Here is a 23,894-nt window from a genome sequence, read left to right as displayed (position 1 = left end):
AAAGGGCAGACCGGGAGAGAGAGAAATAAGCAGTAAAGTTCAGAGTTATCCTAATACCATCTGGAGGCCTACAGGCTGGTTCTGTTACAGCAGGCAGGTGCTAACAATTCTTGTTTTATGATTAAAAGGAATTTTTCACACAGACACAAGAGTGACAGAAGTGAAGGCTTTGTTGATAGCAGGGAACTTGCTGCTGCAGCAGGTGGGAGGAGGCCTCCAAAGTAGGGCAGTAAGGACCATGGGAATATTCACTTTTGATTTGCCTGTGTAGGTGGGGGTTAATAGCCGCTCAGGGAAACAGGAATACAAATTGGTGCCACTCAATAGATAGAAATAACAACTGATCCAGAGACCCAGGGTAGAAATTACTACCCTTTCAGCCAGCTGTGAGTCTCATTGCTTATCCCTGGGGTCAAGCAAGCATAAATGGGATAACTAGGAAACACCCAGGTTTTGTGGTGAAGCTCTGTGTGTATAGAGGCTGACCTCAGGAAGAAAGCAGCATTTTTTCCCCTTTTGACGGCACCTGGTCTTCCATTCTAACAGGAACCTTACTTAACTACCTGTTAACTCATCTAACTCTTCATAGTTATAGAATAGGCCTAATCAAATATTCCAAAGGGTTAGGGTTTGAGGCAGGGCTTGAACACCCACCGGCCATTTCCTTGTTCTTTTTCTGCTATTTTGCAAGGATCACAGTGTCAGATGCATCCAGGGAATTGTACTGTTGGCCATGGTTCATACTTAAATATTGTTCTAGGGACACAGCCTGAAAACCATGTTGGATATTTTTAGTAGCACTGGTTCTGTCTTGCAAATTGTGGAACCAGTGGTCTTCTACAATATACGAGGGGAGGAAAGATAGTGCTGGGGATTTGGGTGGTTTGAACAGTACAGGCCAGGGTTGCCCTGCTGGCCCACTGTCTGGGAAACCACAACTCCTCCTGCTAATATACCTCTTTGCCTATTTCAGTTTGAGGTCATTGTTAGCATTTTTGATAACAGAGTTTCAGTACTTAAAAAACGCCTTAATTGATAGTATCTTTTCTTCTGCAACATGAAATTATATTGACAAGGACAGTATACTGCCATGTATATTCTTACTCAAAAATGCAGAATAGGAGTTGGGGCCAGCATTGTGGTGCAGTGGATCAGGCCATCACGTGCAACTCTGACAACCCAGGTGAATGCTGGTTGGAGTCCTAGTATTTCACTTCTGATCCGAGTCCCTACTAATACAGTTAGGAAAGTAATGAAAGATGATCCAAATGTTTGGGTGGGGTGGGTTAGGGGGACGCCGCCACCCATGTGGAAGACCTGGATGGAGTTCTAGACTTCTGAATTCAGCCTTGCCCAGCCCTTGCAGGCTCCTGGCTTTGACTGGGACTAGTTCTGGATATGGTGACCATTTGGGGAGTGAACTAGTGGGCGTAAGATCTCTCCCCTTGCTCTGTCTCCTTTTCTCTCTCTGTAACTCTGCCTTTTGTGTAAATAAATGCAATCTTTTAAATTAAAAAAAAACAACAACAAACCATGTTAGGCTCTGGGCCTGGCATGATAGCCTAGTGGCTAAATCCTTGCCTTGCATCTTCTGGGATCCCATATGGGCGCGCCGGTTTGTGCCCTGGCTGTTCCACTTCCCATCCAGCTCCCTGCTTGTGGCCTGGGAAAGCAGTGTGGGATGGCCCAAAGCCTTGGGACTCTATACTCCCTACACTCACTTGGGAGACCCAGAGGAAGCTCCAAGCTCCTGGCTTCAGATCGGCTCAGCTCTGGCCACTGTGGCCACTTGGGGAGTGAACCAGTGGATGGAAGCTCTTTTTCTGTTTCTGCTTCTTTCTGTATATATTTGCCTTTCCAATAAAATATAAAGTAGAATAAAATAAATCTTTAAAAATGTATTCTGCTCTGATTGACAAAAGCAAACCAATTCACAAATTTTAACCTTTATTAATAATTACTTGTGGCCATCACAGTCCCAAAAATGTGCTCCATTCTGTAAAATAAATAAAAACCTCAAGGACTTATGTTATCTTGCCAGAGCTCCATCCATGTGTATTCATACCAACTCTGGTTAATTCTCCTGTCCTCTACTGTGATCATCTCTGACTAAACTGTTCTTCCCAAGCAGCTTGTTTCCTGTTTACCACATTTACCTGTTAGAAGATTACCTTGTTCTTAATTCATCAGCCATCATTTTCAAACTCTCCTTTTTCCAGCATATGAAGTTGGGTCATGTTTATTTTCTTCCCTCTTCAGAATACAGTTTCTTGTTCTATTCTAAACATCCAGTCCAGAATGTCAGATGTAATTCATCCCCATCTCTTCTTGGTTGTTCCTCTGTTAATTTTTCCTTCTATTATTGATCTCCAACGCCTCTCTTTGTTTAATTTTTTCCTTCTAAGTCAGTTTTGAACTGGGATTTAGAAGCAAAAAATCCGGAAAAATTAAGTATTCCTCAATGTACAGTGTAATTTTCTATTTCCCTTTATGTTGCCTATTTGTGAGGGAAAGAATAGTTTATACTCATTAGCTTTATATCATATTTCTTTTCCGTTTTAAAGATTGTTTATTTGAAGGACAAACACAGATAAAGACAGAGGCAGAAAGAAAGCTCCTATTCACTGATTCACCTTCCAAAAGACCACACAGCAGAGACTGGCCCAGACTGAAGCCAGCAGCCAGGAACCTAGAGCAGCTCCCCCACGTGGGTGGCAGGAACTCAGCCATCCCTGCTCCCTCCCAGGGTGTACATCAGCAGGAAGCTGACCTTGGAGCTGAGCTGGGATTCACACCTAAGGCACCCTGAAAGGGGGTAGGCATCCCACGCAGTGTCAGACACCTGCTGCTTGCCCTTCTGTTTTGTTTGGGGAAACTCTTAGAACTTGAAGAAAATAGGATAATAAATACTCATATGCTTGTTATCTAACTTTAATATTAATATTTTGCCAATTTTGAAACTGCCAAGTAATTTATAGAGTCACGATGCTTTGCTCCTTAAATCATTGTGTTTGTCTTTAGAAAAGCATTTGCCTCTGCTATCGTATTGTCCTTACAGCTTATCAGTAATTCTGTAATATTACCTGCCAGTTAGTTTGTGTTCAGATTTTCTCAGTTGTACCAAAATTGTATTTGCTGCTGATTTGGAGTGCATTCACTTGTTCTGTCATTTAAATTTCTCAAGATTGAGATTGGCAGTGCAGATCCTCTCTTAAGTATGCGAGAACTTAAAAAAATTCATGGAGCGTGAAATCGACAGATATGCTGATTTGGGTACAGGAAAAATTTAAATCCATGCATATGAGTAGACGGCAAAAATTTTATGAAAAATATGTGTTATAAAATTGCATATGGATTTCATGATTTTTGTGCCTTAATAAACATATTATTCCATTTTACCATGGGCCCTTTGAGGTACTCTCATTTGTTGAGCTATTGAAGAAAGCAAGTGTCCTCTTAAGGGTTTATCATCTGTGTGTATCCTTGCGATCTTATTTAACTTTTCTGTTTCTTGTGATTTTTTTTTTTAACCTTGGTAAACTGGAAGCTAAATGTAAAGGCTTAGATTAAGAGAAAACAGTTTCCACAAAAAATGCTGAGTAGAAAATATGGTTTTGTCACACTTTAGATGCCATCTGGAGGTTGGACTGGTGTCTGAAAATGGATGATAACTTTATATGTAGAAAATGCGTTTCTTTCAATATAGAGCTCAACAGTAAGATACTTCATGTACTAATTATTTTAATCTACATCTTGAATGTTTGATAAATTTGTGACTTACTAGAAGAAATTGAACATGAACCATTGAAAAGTAAAATTGTTAACTTATTTTACATTGGAATAATCTTTAAGGTTAGTATCTTTTAAATGATAATATGATAATAGAGTGAGGAAAGTAATAAGTGAAGGCAGATTTCTTTGTTACGAAGTTGAACTTTGCTTCTTGCAGCAAATGGTGCTTTGGCTTAATAAGACTATATAATTCTTCAAGACTGCCAGTATTGCTCAAAAAATTATTGCTGATATTTTTTATATTGATATTATTTCATTTATGACAACAAAATTAAGATTTTTCTCTTTTTTTAAGAAGGAACTAGTTTTAAAAAAATACTTATTTTTTTTTTTACCTCTTTTCAAGGCAAAAGGAGAGAAAGAGGAAAGGAGAAGGAGAGAGAAGGAAAAAGGGAGGAGGGAGGAATTTTTTCATTTGCTGATTTAATTTCTAAATGCCTTCAATAGCCAGGGCTGGGCTGGGTGGAAGCCAGGAGCCTGAAACTCCGTCCACATCTGCCGTGTGGATGGCAGGAACCCGAGTTCCTGAACCACATCTGTTGTCTCCTGGGCTGCATCAACAGGGAGCTGGAATGAAAGCAGAGTGCCTGGGCCTGGAACCAGCACCTGAATGTGAGTGTACCACACAGCACTCACCCCAGCCAGGGGGTTCTTGATCTGTTACTCTTGTTACTTTCATTAATTGGCTTTAAAAGTGAATCTTTCCTCCTTAATTGGAGGCGATGTCCTTTTACTCAGAGAAGGGAGTTAGTAAGACGATGTTCCACCCAGTCATTCTTTTTAATGGGTATGCTATTAAGAATCTATATTCAGTTAGTTTTAATGTGCTATGATCCTTTGAAAGGCTTTTTTTTTTCTTAAATTTTTAAAAGAATTTTGATTAGCATGAATACTATTCCTTTTTTTGGGCACAGTATAGTATTTTCATACATATAGAGCATAAACCAGTTAAGCCAGGCAGTTAGCTTATATATTTGCATCGTACTGGATTTTCTTCCACTTCTTTACAGAGTAATTAATGTATCATCATAATCTTGGGTTGTCCCTCTGCTGTAGACAGTAGAAATTTTTACTTCTATTTTCAAACTCATTATCCAGCCTCCTTCTGTCTCTCCTCCCTCCTCTGCCCTTTCTAGTCTCCAGCAACCACTAGATTAAGATCTGCTCTTAGATCAATTTTGTTTTCTTCCCATATGAAAAAGAACATAGTAATGTTTGTCTCTTTGCATCTGGCTCATTTCATTTTACATAATGTTCTCCAGTTCTATCCATTTTCCTGCAAGTTTAAGGATTCTTTCATTTTTAAAATTCATTTAAAAGGTAGAGTTAGAGAGAGAGAGAGAGCTTCCACCTACTGATTCATTCCCCAAGTTGCCTCAATGGCTAGAGCTAAGCCAGACTAAAGCCAGGAGCTGGAAGAATAACAGAATCTCCCATGTGGGTACAAGAACCCAAGGTTTTGTGCCATCTTCTCTTGCTTTCCTGGGTATTTTAGATAGCAGCTGTGTCAGAAGCAGGAGGCCAGAGCACGAACCTGGGCTTGGGTCCTGACTCTGCTTCCAATTCCAGCTTCCTGCTAATGTGCACCCTAGGAGGCATCAGTGATCACTCTAGTTTAGTCTGCCAATGCTCTGGGAGACCAGAATTGAGTTCTAGGCTGCTAACTTGAGCCAGACCCAACCTTGGCTCTTGGTAACATTTGAGGAATAAACAAAATTTCTTTCTCTGCCTTTGAAAAATACAGATGTAAAGAAAAAGAAACGATCGCTTGATAATAGCATGCATAAGTTTCTGCTGTGAAATTAACAGTGCAGAGAGCAGCTGTGATTTTCTTCTGGTTGATTGGACAAGCCAGCATGAAGACCCCGAAACACTGTGAGGGGGAACAGAGTGGCTTTGTCACAGAGCAGCCTGGAAACACCACTTGGGTGGTGACATCTTATGTACTGATAGCTTGCCCTTCTTGTGCAACTGATGAGAATGGTACTCACTGCTGTGGTCTTTCTCGCATCGATCCATAGCTCCAGGATGACCTAGAGAATGGCATGAGATAAATCTCATTAGAAGGACGTTCACAAAGTACCTGACCAGCACTCCTCAAAGCTATCATGGTCATCAAAAACAAGTAAAGTCTGAGAAGCCATCACACCAGAAAGAAACCTAAAGAGACTTGACTGCTAAATGTTATCCTAGGAGAGAAAAGGAGGCATTGGGGAAAACTAAGAAAATTTGTATAAAGTATGGGCTTTAGCTAACAATTACACATCAGTGTGAGTTCCCTAATTGTAATAATGTACCATGCTATTGTAACTTGCTAGTAGTAGAAGAAGCTTGAACAAAGTACTTGGAAACTTTATACTGCCTTCATAGTCCTTCTATAAACCTAAAGCTGTTCTCCCAGAAAAAATTTATTAAAAAACACAGTCAGTGCAAATGACACTGACATTTCAGACCCTGTGTCTCTGGGGTTGAATTGAACACACTTGCTGACTGTGTGGAGAAGCAAGGGTTGAGTAATGACTCCTGTTTTGCTTTAGATTATGAATACTCATTCATCAAAATGATGACATTTTCACATAACACCTCATGGTAACTGCTTCAGAGCAGTCATTTCTGAAGGCCCTACACCTGCTTTAACAGGGTAACCAATGTTCAGAATGTCTTACGGCTCTTTAGAGTCTTTTTATTTATTATGGATGTCTTATTTTTTGGCTTTTTTAAAGATTTATTTTTATTTGAAAGAGAGAGAGAAGAGACAGGCAGATCGATCTTTCATATTCTGGTTCACTCCTCAAATGGCCACAATGGCTGAAGCTGAGCTGATTGGAAGCTAAGAGCCAGAAGCTTCTCCCAGATCTCCCATGTGGATTCAGAGGCCCAGACACTTGACTCATCCACTGCTGCTTTCCCTGGCACATTAGCAGGGAGCTGGAACTTGAACTGCTGCCCATGTGGAATGCCAACACTGTAGGCAGAGGATTATCATGGCATGCCACCATGCTGGCCCTGATGTATTGTTTTGTAAGAATTTGTGTAACAATCATTTTTTTTTTTAGATCAAATGTGCCAAGTTATAACCTTGGAAGAATTGTAGAAACTATGTTAATATATGTAGATAGCATAATTTAATAATGGTTTATGAATGGAAAGATTCATTCTTACCTCTTTTTTTTCTTCTTAGGCTTGAAAAGGAATATACTACAATAAAAACTAAAGAAATGGAAGAGCAAGTTGAAATTAAAGTAAGCAACTCAGGAATTTCTAAAGTACTGTAGATAAATTAATTGATGTCAGTATCTGGCACCAGATATTAGATTATGTGGCTGAATTGTTACCATCTGTAGTAGATGTAGCACTGGAGACCCTGTTTGTTGTGTGTGTTGGTAAAATTATTTACCGTTGCCTGGACTGTCATTAAAAATTGATACTTCAAAAGGCAGAATAGTGTAACTGAAATGACTTTGTTCTCCCAGGAGAGAGAGACTCTCTTTGTTCTTGGATTTGTGAGTCAGCAGTGGAAAATATCTCCATGGGCAAGATGATTAGCCTCTGTTTAAGCATATTTTTAAAAGTGGCAGAGAAAATCATCTGTGATATATCACAGGGACAGTGGTATAATCAGAGATGGACTCAATAGAGAAATCTTAGCACTAGAACTAACTAGGGTTGTGTCAGGCTGCAGGCAACTTTGACTAATATTTTATGCTTTTGAACTACTTGTATTCAGCAAGGCAGGTAGATTTTCAATGTGAAGGACATATCAGTATACTAGCTATACTCTTGAAATTCTTCCTTGTGCTTGCCGTAAGCCAAGGCCCGTGGCTGTGGTGGAGCTAGGCTTCAGGCAGGCTGTATGGGCTGCCCTACACTGCTAAAGCAGGAGGTCAGTGCTGCCTGTGAGCCTGAGCCCAAAACGGGGTGATCTGTTCTCCAGCTTGCTGCCTCTTTAAGTCCTCCCCTCCCATAGAAACCAGCATCCATTGCATGACTCCCAGCCCCATCATCAGACTCTGCTTAGGTGTGTTTGAATTTTGCCTTGGCCCTGCAGAGACATCAGTTGGTCACTCTGTTCATAAGGAGCTGCATGTTAACAGAGCCTTGTGGTGAGAGCCTGCACAGGTCGCTTCTACAGCCAACAGCTGCTGTTACACTAGCACCATTTCTTGCTTTGTACCTCTTCAGAAGCCTCCTGGGAAATACCCATTTTCCTCTGGGAACTCTGTCTCTCTCATCAGCTCTGTCCCTTTTCTAGGTGTTTCATTCACTTAAAAAAAAAGTCATCTGTTCCCTTCCCTACCAGTTGGAAATGTAAAGGTTCCTCAAAAGAGCTAATGGAAAATTGAATTAAAAGATAAATTTGTTGTGGTTTAAATTTTTGAAATCCATGCAAACTTTTTTCATAATAGGCATTTTTGATGAATTTTCTTAAGATTTATTTTATTTATCTGAAAAGCAGAGTAACAGAGAACAGGGGAGAAATAAAGATATTTTTGACCTCCTGGTTCATGCCCCAAATGGTGGCAGTGGCAGGGACCAGCATTGCCAAGAGTGGGAAGGTAGGTAGTAGAGTCCCAGCAGCTGGGCCTTCTCCGGCATGGTAGCAGGGAGCTGGATCAGAAGTGGAGCAGCTAGGACTTGATTTAGTGTTTCCAAATGGGATGCTAGGCTCTCAAGGGGCAGCTTAAGCTACTCTGTCACAACACTGTCCCCATACATGAACTTTTGAAGATGCCTCACAGATAAAAGTCTCTCCTGTGAACATTTTTTCCTCCCTTTTTAAAATTCTGTCACCCGACTGCTGCTCTATCATTTGCTTTTCTTTTAGGTACCATGAGTAAGTTTAATATTAAATCATATCCTGCAGTCCAGCCTACTGAGAGTAAAAAGCACGTCATTGTGATGAGTGGGGAGAAAGCATGCTCTGTCGCATACCATGATGAGTTGGAACTGCAGATCAAGAATCTGAGGGTGGGGAAGCCAGCCTGTTCATCTCCCCCTGCTGTTACTGGAAACAAAACAAGTCACAATCCTGTGAACAAGCCTGGTTCTTGATGTTTCTTTCAAAATCAAGCCACATGAATATAGAAACAAAAACAGTTTAGCTCTAGCTTGTAGTAGAAGTTTTTTTTTTTTTTCACCCCAGTACTTTGGTTTTTTTTTTTTGGGAAACTTGTGGTTCATATGCCCCCAAAATGCATTTGAATACTAGCTCCAAATGCCCTTGGCAGATAGCATGTGAAACTCTTCCATACAGAAGTTAGGGGGAAAAAGAGTTTTTTTAAAATGGGAATAACCAGGTAAATAAAGTATGCTAATCTCAAAGGGAGTGTGTCCTTTTTTTTACAGACCTGCTTCCATGTAGTCTTGAACCATGTTCATCTCTTTCCTCACTTCCCCAGCCCCCAGAGGGACAAAGTCAAAGCAACTTTTGAGTGACCCGAGTCTGTTATTCTTTGTCTGGGTGTGACCTGGTAGCTGGCTGTGGCCCGAGGACCACCTTACTTTCAGTCCATTTGTTAGCTGTGTATTAACTGGGCCTTACTGTGACATGAGAGATGCCTTGTCTCGCTCCCTGACTCCTTCGCCTGAGGTCTCTTAGAAGGGAAGGGGTCTGGTAAACTCGTACTTTCTTGTCTTGCCCTGCTCAAAAGCCTCCAAGGAGATAGCTCCGTACCATTCTTGACAGAAGCAAATTGTATTACCATCACATTATTTGATGTGCTGATTTGAAAGTGTAAATCAGCCCTTGGTTTCATTAAATCTTAATTAGAACTCTAAGCCTTTTGAGATGGTGACCTGTCAGTGAGCACTTGGGTTAATTATGTTTTTAAGTATGTTCTTGGGCCCCTTGCGTGAAAGCATTGCAGATTTTGATAATAATGACTTCACGAGGAAAAGCTCATGACTAACCATGTGAAGTTTCTATTAGGAGGGATATCTTTATCATCTGTTGATATTCTACCGAGGGGGAAGAGGGAAGAAACACTCAAATCTTTCATTTTATTTAGGATAACACACTCACGTTTAAAAAGAAAATTCTTTATTTTTACACTCCTTTCAGATGGACATACCAACTGACAATCCAGTTTTTTATTTAAATTTGCACATTGGGATATAGAGTAAATGGAATGATTTTAGACATTGTGATGGGTTTATTGGTAAGAAGTATTTTTTCTTGTTTCAAAATATGTATTTCAGATCAGATGAAAGTCTGTATCTACTGCCTAGCCTACAAAAAGAAAACATGGTGCATATTAAGTTTTTCACGAACTATACTTAACAATTAGCATGAAAGAATTGAAATACATTTATTTCATTCTAATACATAGTAGGTCATTTACATGTATTATCTACCCTTTTTTTTTTGAGATTTATCTGTTTTTATTTGAAAGGCAGGTTTACGGAGAGGGAAGGAGAGACAGAGATCTTCCACTCATTGCTTCATTCCCTAAATGCCTACAAATTGCTGGAGGTGGGTTGGTCTGAGTCTCGGAGCCTAGAGCTTCATCTGGGCCTCTCATATGGGTGTAGAGGCCCAAGGAATTGGGCCATCATCTGTTGCTTTCCCAGGGACATAGTAACAAGCTCTCTAAGAGACATAGTAAGGACATATTCATCAGAGGTGAATAGCCAGAACTCAAACCGTTGCCCATATGATATGCTGGCACTACCAGACGGAGGCTTTACCCATTGTGCTATGGTCTTGCCCCACTTCTGCCCTTGTTTTTACAAGCAGCCTGATGAAAGGATTCTTAGCTTGGCCATTCCCTAAAGAAATTAAGCTTCAGAACACTCACTTTACATTGCTAGACAATAGTGAAAGTCTAGGATTTGAGCTCTGATGGGTGTTTATTATCATACAGTGTGCTGCTTTCTGGGAATGACTGATATACATATGATGTAAGCAGGATTTGGGTGTCTGCTTTTCTATGGCACCACAAACTTTTCGTGAGAAACTGTTGGCTACTTCATATCCATATTGAAGACATACTAACACAATTTCTGCAGTAAGTGATTCATTTAACAGATAACTTAGTGTTCTGGTGAGTTAAGATGTAGTTATGAATTAGACCCATCCTTGCCCTTATGGAGCTCGTATTCTAGTATGGAAATCAGGAGCAAACAGAAAAGTCAATTATGTAGTAATTAGGTGATGATGAATGTTAAGAAGGGAGAGGTACCTCAGGGGAAGAGAATGGGTTGATAATTTGAGGGAATGGACCTGGTGATGTTTGTGAAGACCAAGAGGCACCAGATAAGTGACTGTAAAGAGGATACAACCTGGTCAGGAGTATGTCTGGTAAGAAGGCCGTGTGGAAGGCATAAAGTGTGTGGAGAACCATAGTGGGAGATAAGAGAATGGGTCACATCTGATGCAGTGGACTTTGGCTTCTACAGTGGTCAAGTGGATGCCATTGAGGATTTTCAGTAGAGGACTTAGGTTTTCAGTGATCTTCTTGGCTGCTGTGTTGAGAGTAAATTGTAGGAGATAAGAGCAGAAGCAGGGAGATTAACCAGAAGGCTAATGAAGTAATGTGGGCAAATGATGGTGGGACAGGTGTTATGGTGTAGAAGGCTAAGCTATTCCTTGGGATGCCAGAATCCCATATCAGAATTCCTGGCGTAAATCCTGACTCCTCCACTTTGAGTTCACTCCCTGCTGATGTATTCTGGGAGGCAGCACAAGATGGCTTAAATACTTTGGTCCCTGCTGTCCATGTGGGAGACCAGGATGGAGCTCTGTGCTCCTAACTTCACCCTGGGCCAGGCCTACCTGTTGCAGGCATTTGTAGAGCGTGCCAGCATATGGAAGAAATCTCTCCCTTTCTCGCTCTGTTCCTCCTTCCCTCTTTCCCTTCTCCTTTCTCTATCTCCCTTTCTCTCTCTCTCTCTCTGTCTCTCTCTCTCTCTGTCTCTTTCTGTCTGTGTGTGTGTGTTTCTTGTTCTGACTTTCAGGTAGATGATACACTTTAAGAAATGATGATGGCTTAGATTGGCTTAGATTGAGGGACTAAGAAGCAGTTGGGTTCTGAGTAGATTTTAAACATGACACTGAAAAATTGAAGAAAAGTTTTTTAAAAAAGAAATGAGGGCCCGGCGGCATGGCCTAGCAGCTAAAGTCCTTGCCTTGAACGTGCCAGGATCCCGTATGGGCACCGGTTCTAATCCCGGCAGCTCCAGGTCCCATCCAGCTCCCTGCTTGTGGCCTGGGAAAGCAGTTAAGGACGGCACAAAGCTTTGGGACCCTGCACCCATGTGGGAGACCTGGAAGAAGTTCCTGGATCCTGGCATAGCATTGGCTGTTGTGCTCACTTGGGGAGTGAATCATCGGACAGAAGATCTTCCTCTCTGTCTCTCCTTCTCTCTGTATATCTGACTTTCCAATAAATAAAAAAATCTTAGAGAGAGAGAGAGAGAGAGAGAGAGAGAACCATGAGGCTAGATACTACAATTACCTGGTGAATGAGTGTAGAGAAAGTATAAAGATGGCATTTTAAAAATTGAGTCCAAAAGAAGGCTGAAGTTTAAAGGTTAGGAAAATGAGGAGAAAGCTGCAAGGGAGGAGAAAACCAGTTAAGTGCAGAGTCCTTGATCCCAAGAACAAATGTGCCAGAAGAATTCAGTGCTGCAGGTTGTTTTTGAGATGTGAAGATGGAAAAGTGACCACTGGATTTAGCAGCATTGTCAACAGACTGGACAGGAACAAACGAGTGTTGGTTGCTAACACCTGACTAGAAGGGAAGTAGGAGCCCTGGAGATGATTTTCAAGGAGTTTAAAGAAGAGAGAAATGGGGGATAATTAGGGTAGATATGTTGAGGGTTTATTTTGTTGTTTGTTTTTAAAGAAAAATAGCTGCTTTCTTTTTCAGTATCAGTGAGGTGGGAAAGCAGATGGTAGGAGAGCAGGGGTTATTACTGGAGACCAGAGGGTGTGGGACTCGGTGCACATGTGGAAGGTCTGATTTGGTATAGTAGAATGGATTGCCAAACCACCGTCACAGGAGATAAAGCGTATTGGCAAATTGCATAATTGTGGGAGCTTGTGAAGTTCTCTTCTGATTGCCTCAGTTTATTTCAGTGAATCTGAGGATGGTTGCTTGGTGGATTGCTGATCTGAAGAAAGAGGAGTGTGAACTGGTGAGCTCGAGGAGGGAGAGGAGTGAATGAAGGGTATGCACGTGTGTTGTTAACTACTAGGAAACATTGCTAGTCCGGCCGACTTCAGTGATGTTGAGTTTAAGTAAAGACCTTTCCTCTTGGACCAGATTCTGTCACAGCTACAGAGTTCCCCGGACTTGATATCGAGGAATTAATTTACCAGGCAGCTGTTGTGCTCAGGAAGGAGAGGGGCAGAGGGATATAAAAGAGAAGAACAAGGGAAGATATATATGGATTGGGAAGAGAGGAATTCAGGAATTGGGGGGCAGTGAAAAGTGGTTGAGATCATTGTGTTGTCCCAGTGAGAAGGAGCATTGTTGGGGTTTGGTGTTTAAGCTGGAAAGAATAGGAGATGATTGTTCAGGAGTAAGTTGTCTGAAACGGATTCCTTTATTTTGGGTGTTTCATATTTTTAAAATTCCATTATTAAAAACTTACAAAACAGTGAAGAGTTTGAGTTTGGGTTTTGACAAAATAAAGGAGGGACAACTTGGGGAATTTGTAAAAGTGAAAAGAGAACCTCTATATGGGATTAATGAGAAATTATATTGGTGGAATATGCAAAAATATGATTTTTTAAAATGTTAAGTGATTTGTGTTGAGTACTTTGCTAACAATAGTTTGGCAAATTTTGGGAGTTAGCTGTTGAATATTTTTGTACAGTTTTTTGCAGTAAGTAGAAAAGAAAAGAGTTATTTCTGATGTACTCTAGGCTTATATTTGAAATGCACTTACATCTGGAATGAAAAATAGGATTTTTTTGCTGTTTTTTGAGCCTTTCATAATTCGACATAATGATACTGTAACCATTCCTTAGACTCTTCTTATTTGTAAAAATGTACATTTTTTAGGACTATAGTTTAGGACTGATTTTTCAATTCAAGAGTGCTTACAAAATCGTTTTTCTGTTCCAGAGGTTACGCACAGAAAATAGACTTTTAAAACAGCGTATTGAAACATTAGAAAAAGTAAGTAAATGTGTATTTTTACAGTCATTTATGTTGACTCCTTAAGTATTTTTTCTGTAAAAAGCCAAAAAAAAAGCCACTGTAATATGTGTTTCATAAGTTGTGATATGAACCTGCTTAGCTTCTCTAGCTATTGTTTTCACAAAATAATTTGTAATGAATAAAGTTGAACAGTACTGTTCCTTGTGCCTCCTTATTAAAGTTTTCACTGAGGTGGTTGGAGTAGCATGTTGATGCCATTTGTTTTCTGTACATAAAATATTTATAAAGTAAATCTTTTCAGAATGTAGTTGGGACTGTATTCTGACGTAGCAGTTGAGATGAGTCTCAGATGTTGCTCTGTCTTTCCAGATAAATTTTAGATGTGGTAATGATTCCTGTAAGTCCTAGAATTACTTACATTTAGTCATAGTAACTGATTCCTGATATGAAAATTCGGTGTTATGTTGATTTTCAACAAAAAGTAATTATGCATAAACTTTCAGGTTTTAGAGTTATTTTTATATCTGCTTCTTCCTGTTCTCTGATAAAACAGTAACTGGGCAAATGCAGAAATTTCACATTTTCTTCTTGTGCTTTTGATGTGTTTTGTAGTTGTGCTTATGGTGCTGTAAGAAGGAACTGAAAATAAGAGCTTGGTTGAGGAAAAAATGCTTATTAAAAGAATTAACATCTGAATTCACAAACTCTTTTATTTACTTTTTTTTAATTTTTAAATAAAGGTGGCAGTAAGATTTAAAAAGTTTCTACTATTCTGTTGCGAAGTATCTTAACATCTTCCCTGAACATTATTGAACCACCCAAGTAACAAAGATGCAGTGAAAAGTTTTGTTTGGCTTTTGTTTTAGAAAATGAAATACCTTCTTCGTATTGGTTCAGATTCTCTAGGATATATACATACCATGTGTCAGTTGGATTCTGTTCCAAGTTTACTCAATTGCTGCAATGATTTAGTAGTTTAAATGCATTGATTTTGTTTTTCACATTCTTGCTTTGTTTCTTTGGAATTTATTATTGCACAAATTGCTGTGGTACTTCGTACGTGGAATTACTTACTCAAATTCTTTCTCCTTTTCTTGAAAATGCTGTTAACATGGTTAAGTATAAAAATGAATATGTAAAAGTTTTGCTTTCAAAAGAAAATATTTGTCCCAAGAAGTGAAAAACCACTTGGAATTTGTGTTGATCTTTTTTTTTGTGTGTGTTGATCTTTTAAAGAAATACATAATTTCCTGCCATTTATCCTTATTTTGATATACTTTAATGCTTAAGGATCACTGCACATTGAGTGGAAAGTAGTTTTAAATTTTACGTGTCTGTTTTAGCAAAGTAGGTGGAATTTGAGTATATTTCCTCTTATTCCTAATTTTACCACTTTCATTTCTCTCTCTTATATTTCCATCTGAATTTTTCCTTTTGTAGGAAAGTGCTTCCTTGGCAGATAGATTGATACAGGTATAGTTTTGGTTTTGTTTTTGTTTTAGCATTTTCTCTAACATTAACTGTAAGGAAAGTCCTAAACCTAGAAATTCATATTTTAATGCATGCAATTTTACATGCATTTTTCTAGAAATAATACTTTGGGATGGTATTTGTGGATATAAACTTAATTTTTCGTAACTTTTATTTTTGGTTCATTAAAATAAGCACTATTTGCACGTGTCTTAAAGCTAACCTTATTTTTTAAAGCATTTATTTTAAAATAGCAATCAGTGGATTTTGCAGAATTAACCCCTATGCATTGAAAACTTTAGTCCTGCATGTATAATTTAGTAATATTGCATGAACCGAATTTCTGTTGTCTACAAGAATTGTTAAAATTGTCACCCGAAATTTTTAGTTTCCCCAAATTTGCTGGGCCAATAAGAAACTGCTAGCTGATAATGACTTAGGCTGTTCTGTTCTCTGAGGTGATTGATTTTTTAACATGTCGAAGTAGATAACTAAGCCTCACGAAGGCAGTCTGTCTTGAATCTACCTGAAATTGCTTTATACACAACACAAATTATGTCCTAAGGGACAAGTGACAAGAGCCCAGGAGGCTGAGGAAAACTACCTCATAAAACGCGAGTTGGCCACCATCAAACAGCAGAGTGATGAGGCCAGTGCTAAACTGGAGCATGCTGAAAATACCATCAGGAAGCTGCAGCACCAGCAGCAATGGGTAAGGAGTCTGGTAGTGTTTCTACTCCTCATCTCCCACATCCCCTTCCCTTTACGTACATGGTTGTCGCCTTTTTTTCTTTTTCTTTAAGCACTGCTTCTGTGCTGCTATCTTAAATAACTTTCAACTCTAAGTTAGGCCGTTTTATGTCCTTTAATACTTACAGGGGTCTTATTTTGGCCTGTGGACTCCTAATTCTAACTTTTTTTTCTGTCTGTTTTGTTTTGTTGTTGGAAATAGATAATATTTTCTTTCCATACATTATGTTCTAAGTCCTAGGAAATAAACAAATGAACAGACTTACCTTTTAGGCTTGGCAAATCTGTTGCAGTGTTGCATTTTTGCAAGTCCTAATTGCAACTAGTTGTTCTTTACTATGCAGTTGAACATTATCCAACTTGCAGAAAATATGTAATTATCTCATTTACAGCTTTGATAATGGGGCACTTTTTATTTTGTACTTTAGATTTATTGTATCAAGACATTGAATTGTGCGTTAAGATGTATGACTTCATTTCTTCAAGGGAAGATATCCGGATGGAAATATAACGAACTCTTCAACAATTATAGTAGCCAAGATAGAGTACTAAGCAATCACTGGATACAGCTTGCTTTAGTTATGCTTTGCAACTTAAAAATAATTTTCCACTGGGAAAATAGAGTAAAGTGATCTTAATAGTAGGAAAGCTACAAAAAATCTAATTGTCTTTATAAAATTATTTCTTCTTTCAGTTTTCTGTTTCAGAATAGGAGTGCAGTAGTAGGCAGAAAAGGGCATGTTAAACCTAGAACTCAGTAGAGATCTGGAGGACCAGCAGGATGAACATGAAATTGGATATTGTCTCTATTTGATAACATTAATAAGCCACATTGCCATCTGAAAGCTAAAAGCAAAAGCAAAAGGATGGTAATTGGAAGGACCATAGCTGTATGTTTTATTCTATTATTGAGGATAATTAAGAAAATGGTTAGGAGAGTGATAAAACAAAGCTAAAAAGTCGGGGACTTGGGTATTTTGATCTGTACTGGCATGGAATGTCAGTGTCAAAGCATGAAGCCAAAGCAGCCGAACCGCGTTGAAGATCGTGCTGAAATGGATTGGCAACGCAGTGTGCTTGTCTTAGAAGGAAAGATATACTTATCTTTGGATAAGTTTGAGTTTAGGCCAATCTGCAGTCATGCTTTAGAATGATGAGTTTTTTTCATATTGTTTTCCCATTCTCAACATCCTTAAGTAGATGAAAGGATAGAGCATTAGTTTATAAAGAATAAAAAATTTAACAGGACAAGCCAAACTGCCCAAAATGAACTGAGGCTTTTATAAATTGTTAAGAGTAACAGGTCTAGTCTGAAGAACAATGGGGCTAAAATATAGCAGGGATCAAGCAGAGCCTTGATTTTTTTTCGATGACTTTCTAAAATGAAGTAAATGATGACACAAATATAAAAAGCAGTGATGCTTAGAGTGGGTAAAAGAAAGTAACACTGGTTAAATTTCCAATTTTAGGGTGTGTGGTTCCTACATAGTAGCTTGCTTTACAGTATACTCATAGAAATATAATCTTTAAGAGATTTTAGAAAAGTTAAACATACAAAAGGCTCTAAGAATGAACAAAAATGTTTCTTACGGAAAGCAGTGAAAAAAAAGGTTACATTTCTGAAAAGTGTATCTGGTGACCTTGGCAATGCTTGATTAAAAATTCCTACAGCATTTCTGTTGTGTGACCAGTTAGAAAAAAAAAATTAGGGGGAAAAAAAAAGAATCTTGATGAAGGTTTACTGTACATGGAAAATAATTTTGTTTCATAACCAATAAGAACCATGCCATAAGAGCAGGGCTTTAGCTTAGCTACAGAAATATAATATTGAAATGGTAAAATTAGGTGGATTTATAGGGCATTCACCTACCAAGAATACTATTTATGTTTAAGGGAAGAGATGTCACCGATATTTTTCTCCTAACCTTAGAAGTGAAGTATTTCAACTTCAGATCTCCTTAGAGTGCTTTTCTACTCAAACATGAAATATTTCTGAAATGTAGATAATGTATTCATGGTGGATCAGAATTCCAAAAGTATTCATAGAGAACAAGAAACTAAAGTTAAAGATTATTTTATAGAAACAAAGCTATAGCTCCACCCTTAGATTTAAAATTTAGGTATGTGTTAGCATCACCTTGTGGTAAACAAAAAGCTAGAGATTTTAATTGAAATCCGAAATCAGTCAGTGACTTGTAAGGTGACTGCCCTCCCCTCAATTCCAAGGGCAGTCTTCCTAGGAGTGTAATGAACCTATTGAATTCTAAGTAATTTGTAAAAAGTTCACAGTATTTTATCTAGTTTGATCACCAAATTCACATGAAACAGCAACCGATTGTATTGTGGCCTGCAAAGAAAAGACTGTGAGCCCAGACTTTTTCTTAGGCTTCAGTAATAACAAAAGACTTCAGAAGAATACCGTAGTCATTTTCAGATATTGGAGAAAAAAAAAAAACTTATGTTAAAATCATTAGCCTTTTTAATATATGTAGCTTTAGAAGGCAGAATGTATTCAAGATCCAAGCATATCCATTAGAATTTGGACCGACAGAGTATTTGCTTGGTAAAGTAGTGAGCTTTTGAGTACGACTAGTAGAAAGCAGACATTTATTAGTAAATGTTTTGATTGCAGCCTTTCAATATAACTGTATTCTTCAAACCTCTCAGAATAAACATTTCCAGTTCATATTCCAGGCTAGATAAACCAGTATGAACATGTGCCATCACCACCCCCTGCTGCCAAATAATAGCATTTGACATGATACAGAGGACTTAGCGTTCATATGTGGAACTAGGTTTCGGGTCCTGTTTTACTAACTCTGTGACCTTGGATAGTTTAGAACAGTTTTTGTTGTTGTCTTCTAAAATAATCAAATAGGACTATGCTATTTCAGATCTCTCACTTTTTAATGAACTTCATGGGAGTGCAATTTAAATGTAATAAAGTTTATCGAATATAAAGGATACAGTTTTTGTTTGAAATGTATGGTAGTTATGTCACTGTCACCACAATAAAAGAATGTTTGTCAGAATCCTTCTGTATCCTTGCAGTTCACACTCCCCACCCACTCCCCATTCCCAATAAGCTGTCTGCTTTCTGTCACCATGGTTTTCCCTTTCCTAGTGTTTCTTAGAATTGGAGTTGTAAGATGTGGCACTTTGATGTCTTTGAGTTCTTTCACTTATTCTCACTCTTTTGTTTGGGGGAGGATTTTCTGTTGTGATGCAATGCTCATAATATAAATGTACCATATAAACTGACAGTTCCAGGTCCAACCCTCCCTCCTCAGTGTGGTCGGATACAGATGTATGTTGGATATGACATTTTTGCTAAGCGATTATTGCTTTATCTGTTCAAGAGACTTTAGCCCTGCATATCACAGCTTGTCATTTTAGTTACCCCTGATTAAACAGTTTTGTCTGGGTGTTCTTGGCGCAGATCAGCATAAAGAAGGAAGGATTTGGTAGTGAAAACAGCTGAATGCTAAATTGCTTTGTCAAATTTTTCAGATTGCTATACTAAAAAGTTCTTCAGAGGATGTTAGACAAGATTTGTTCCTACCTCCCTCCTTTTCTGTAACTTGAGACTTTGAAAGAATTGCTTAGTACATTTAAGAAACAAGTGATATGAGGAATAAAAGCTAATCTCATCTAGATTAAACATATGGATAAATTTTAATGAAACAAAAACTACCTGTTTGTCAGTGGAAGTTGTGAATTCTAAAATGACAGAAGCAAAAAGGATCACCAAGGACTACAACTTCACCTTTTTAACTTCTGCAATAAACAAAAAAGCATGCAGGGTTTAAAAGCAGTTTCTACTAGTATTTCTGTCAGTTTCATTGGAATGGCGTTGTTTATAATCATTGAAACATTAAGTGATTCTTTTGACAGTTGTTATTTAGTAAAACAAACTGTATGTCCACCTTACTGATTTGAATAGGAATTGCACCCTTCTAGCATTTCTTATTATTTCTTATTCACATTATGTAAAACCTAGATTCTCTTCTTTTTATAGAAGCATAGATTTTTCTTAAAGAGATTTATAATTTATTTATGTATGTGTTTATTTGAAGGAGTTAACAAAGAGATTTTCCATCACTGGTTTACTTCCCAAGTTGCCAAAATCCACACCAAAGCCAGGATCCAGATGCTTCATCTGGGTCTTCAACAAAAGCAGCAGGGGCACAAACACTTGGGCCATTAGCAGGGATTGGGACCAGAAGTGGAGCAGTCTGGACACTAACCAGTACTCATATGGGATGTTTGCATCACAGGCACCTGCTTTACCCACTACACCACAACACCATCTTTAGAAGCTTAGATTCTTTGTGTGTGTTTAACATTATACCGTTAATTCTTAGGCAAGTGTTCCAACAAGCTGAGGAGGAGAAGGTTTTTAAGAGTGGAATAGTATATAAAGGACTGTGGACTAAACTCTTGGAGTTTGTTGAGGAACAAATGGGAATACAAAATTAGAAATCACAAGCATGCTGCAGACTTTAAAAATTACCCCCTGAACAATGGAAGATAATTACAAGTTTTTATTTAATGAATGCATAGTTGAAAGGAGTGTTGTGGGGAACTATGATACCAGTATATACAATCAGTCACTATAGGGTCAAATGGTAATGTGGTGACCAGTTCTGGGGTAATGAAAAGGTGAGACTAAAAGGAAATATTCTATAGCAAAAAATCTTACTGTTCCATGAAAGGCAGCAGCACTTCATTATTGAGGCAGGGAGATTTGAGACCAGTTATAAGTACAGAATTCAAAAGAAGGAATTGGTTGGGGAAGATGACGATCAACCTCTGAATTAAGTTTTATTTAAGTAGAGAACATTTGTGTGGAAATGTTCAGTAGTAAATCAAAAGCCATAGTTTTTGAAAATGGTAATAACTTAATATTCATGATCTAGTGTAGTCTCTCAGAAATAAATTTCTGAGCACAAGGATAGGGATTAAAGGAAATACCTTATAAGGACAAAGATTCTTTTTAAAAAGATGTTATGATTTATTTATTTGAAAGAAAGGGAGAGAGACACAGAAGAGATCTTCCATCCATTAGTTCTCTCTCCAGATAGCTGCAACAGCAGGGGCTAGAATGCACTGAGACTCGGAGTCAGGAGTGTCTTCTGGGGTCTCCTACTTGGGCAGCAGGCACATAAGCACTTGGGCCTTATTCCACTGTTTTTCCCAGGCCATTATCAGGGAGCTGGATCAGAAGTGAAGCAACCATGTTATGAACTGGGAGCATGTGTATTGCTGGCATTACAAGAAGTGGCTTAATGTGCTATGGCTCGCTCCAAGAGCAGAGATTCTTAATTTGGGGCATGTAGAAGTTTCAAGAAGTCTGAACTTATATATAAAATTCTGTGAGTGTAATTTTGAGGTTAAGTAAGTTTTGTAGCCTTCATGTGTTTCCCAAAGGATCTGTATGACTCAAAGTATATTATTATTGGAGAATGGAACAGGTGACTCATCATAGAAGCTAGACTGAACACCAAGACCAGAGACCCTAGATAAGACTAGAATTGGAAGGTGCAGAAAATGACAGCTGAGGGGAAGTTGAGCCTCTTAAGAGAAGGGCAAAAGAAAGGATGAGGGGGAGAGGGTGGGAGAAGAGTGATCGCTTATGCATGCAAATCTGCACTGAGGAAAAAAGTAAAGAAATGCATTACAGTATATATTTTTAACAATATAAACTTAAAATGTAGTTTCATGTTTTGTTCTTTAGACCATCAAAAATGCTCTGTATTCCTTAGATCTTTTATAATTTGCAGTGTGATTTGATATCCATCATGATGACATAAAAGTTAAAATTATGATGTGTGGACTGTGTCACTATCAGAGTTTACCTAGAACATGTGGATTGGTTTTAATCCAGCAGGATATGATATTTTAATACATGAAAGGCATATCATGTACACTATCCAGAATGCCACGTTATTCAGCATTTTAACTGAGTTTGGCCAGAGTTGTTCTCTCGTTATTGCTGTAGGTCTTTGTGCTTAGTTGGAATAGTAATTTTATACTGGATCAAGGATTCCATCCTCGTGCAGGCCACTTGAGCTTGATGTTTTCTTAGATATCCTAATAGAGGGTCTTGGCAGACAAGCCGGAACTACGATTGGGGTTTTAGATGGAAGACAGAAATTCTAGTAGCATCCATAAAATAGCTGTGTTCTCTAAACAAATTATGACACCTCTAGTTTTGGGTGTGATTGCTCTGGAAAAGTGCTTTTCTTCCCACTTGATAAGGTAAGTATTTACTAAGGTGAAAGACTTACTGCAGATACACAACAGTGTATCACAACAGGTGCAAGCATTGCGATAACAGTGTCAAGATCCCTAGAAGTAGTACAGGGTAAAGATACTTACACATCTTTTTGGGCAAATAGAGCAGGAAAATACTATGTGTTTTCATTAAACATTTAGTCACTTTTTATTGTTTTAATTTTGTAAAGATGTACTATTATTTACTCATGCCAGTCCAACATTCAGCTGCCACTTCTCTTCTTTAGTACATGAATTAAATGTGAAGTGATAATGTTAGCTAGTCTTTCATGATGATGAATTAGATACACTTCTGTTCCACATGCTTCCTTTCCTTCCCCCCACTCCCCTCCCCTTCACTCTTCTTCCCTCCCCTCCTTTGCTCTACTCCCCTCCCCTCTCCTCTTCTCTTTTCTGTTTGGAGAACAACTTAATGCTTGGTGTTCACCTTCTAGAGGAGGAAGGGGCCTGAGAGAACTTCATGCTTCTGTGGCCCATTTCTTTTCTGCACCAAGTGCTTTTCCTCTGCTTCCAGCAGTTGTTTCTTTGCCTAACTTTTAATGGGATCTGCATTTCTAAGAGCAAATAAGATTTTGCTCTGTTGGAATAATAAGATGTTGCTCTGTTCGTGTTATTATGGCTGCCATGTTTTCATTTCCATTAGGTTAAAACAGAATTTTCAGTAAATATGTACTATCTTCTGTACTCTGTGGTAGTGCTCTATAATAAAGATATAATATAAGCCACATAATAGAATTTAAAATATTCCAGCAGCCACATTAAAAGAAGTAATAGATTTAGATAGTAAAAACAGATAGATTTAGCATTTTGTTACATTAAGTTAGAAATATTGTTATAACATGTAATTAAAATGAAAAATCATTGAGCTATTTTACTTCTTTATTTCATATGAAGTCTTTGAGATCCAATCTGTCTTTCATGCTTACAGCCTGTCTCAATTCATGTCACTATTCCAGGTGCATGGTAGCCCCCTTTGGCTAACTAAATGGCTACCCTATTGTATAGTGAGTGTAGGGCTATAGATTCAGAATGAATCCTTAATACTTGGATGAATGAAGCTATAAAAGAAGATATTACTCTAATGAATTTGATTTGGATAGGATTATAACTAGTCACTCCAATTAAGTGGTCATCTTTATATATTGCAAAACTGAGCTTATTTTTTTACTGGCTCATTTTAACTGGAGGAGACATGCAGGCTAGATGGAACCTGGACAGTTTGGTTGCACTTAATAATTACATTGTGTAACTGCATTGTTTTTACAGTGTATGCATGTTCATGCTTCCATGACATTTCATTGTGTATCTGTAACCTTTAGCATAAATGCAGTTCCAACTACAACGAAGATTTTGTGCTGCAGCTAGAGAAGGAGCTGGTCCAGGCCCGACTGAGTGAGGCCGAGTCCCAGTGTGCCCTGAAGGAGATGCAAGATAAAGTCCTGGACATAGAGAAGGTAAGAGACTGCATAAATGCCC

At 38.4% G+C, this 23,894-nt stretch overlaps 1 protein-coding gene across 1 annotated transcript in view; it reads left to right on the top strand.

Moving 5' to 3' along the window:
• The window catches only part of EVI5 (ecotropic viral integration site 5), a 169,616-nt gene that overhangs the window by 75,791 nt on the left and 69,931 nt on the right, over window positions 1-23,894 (top strand). The window contains exons 10-14 of the mRNA XM_040999074.1: window positions 6,974-7,034; window positions 13,866-13,919; window positions 15,342-15,374; window positions 15,937-16,083; window positions 23,738-23,872. Coding sequence (XP_040855008.1) covers window positions 6,974-7,034; window positions 13,866-13,919; window positions 15,342-15,374; window positions 15,937-16,083; window positions 23,738-23,872 — 430 coding nt within the window. The remainder of the gene's footprint in view (window positions 1-6,973; window positions 7,035-13,865; window positions 13,920-15,341; window positions 15,375-15,936; window positions 16,084-23,737; window positions 23,873-23,894) is intronic.

Source organism: Ochotona curzoniae, unplaced genomic scaffold (genome assembly GCF_017591425.1).
Source record: "Ochotona curzoniae isolate NIBS_2020 unplaced genomic scaffold, NIBS_Ocur_1.0 scaffold_1037, whole genome shotgun sequence".
NCBI classification, from domain to species: Eukaryota; Metazoa; Chordata; class Mammalia; order Lagomorpha; family Ochotonidae; genus Ochotona; species Ochotona curzoniae.
This window is presented reverse-complemented; position numbering and strand designations above follow the sequence as displayed.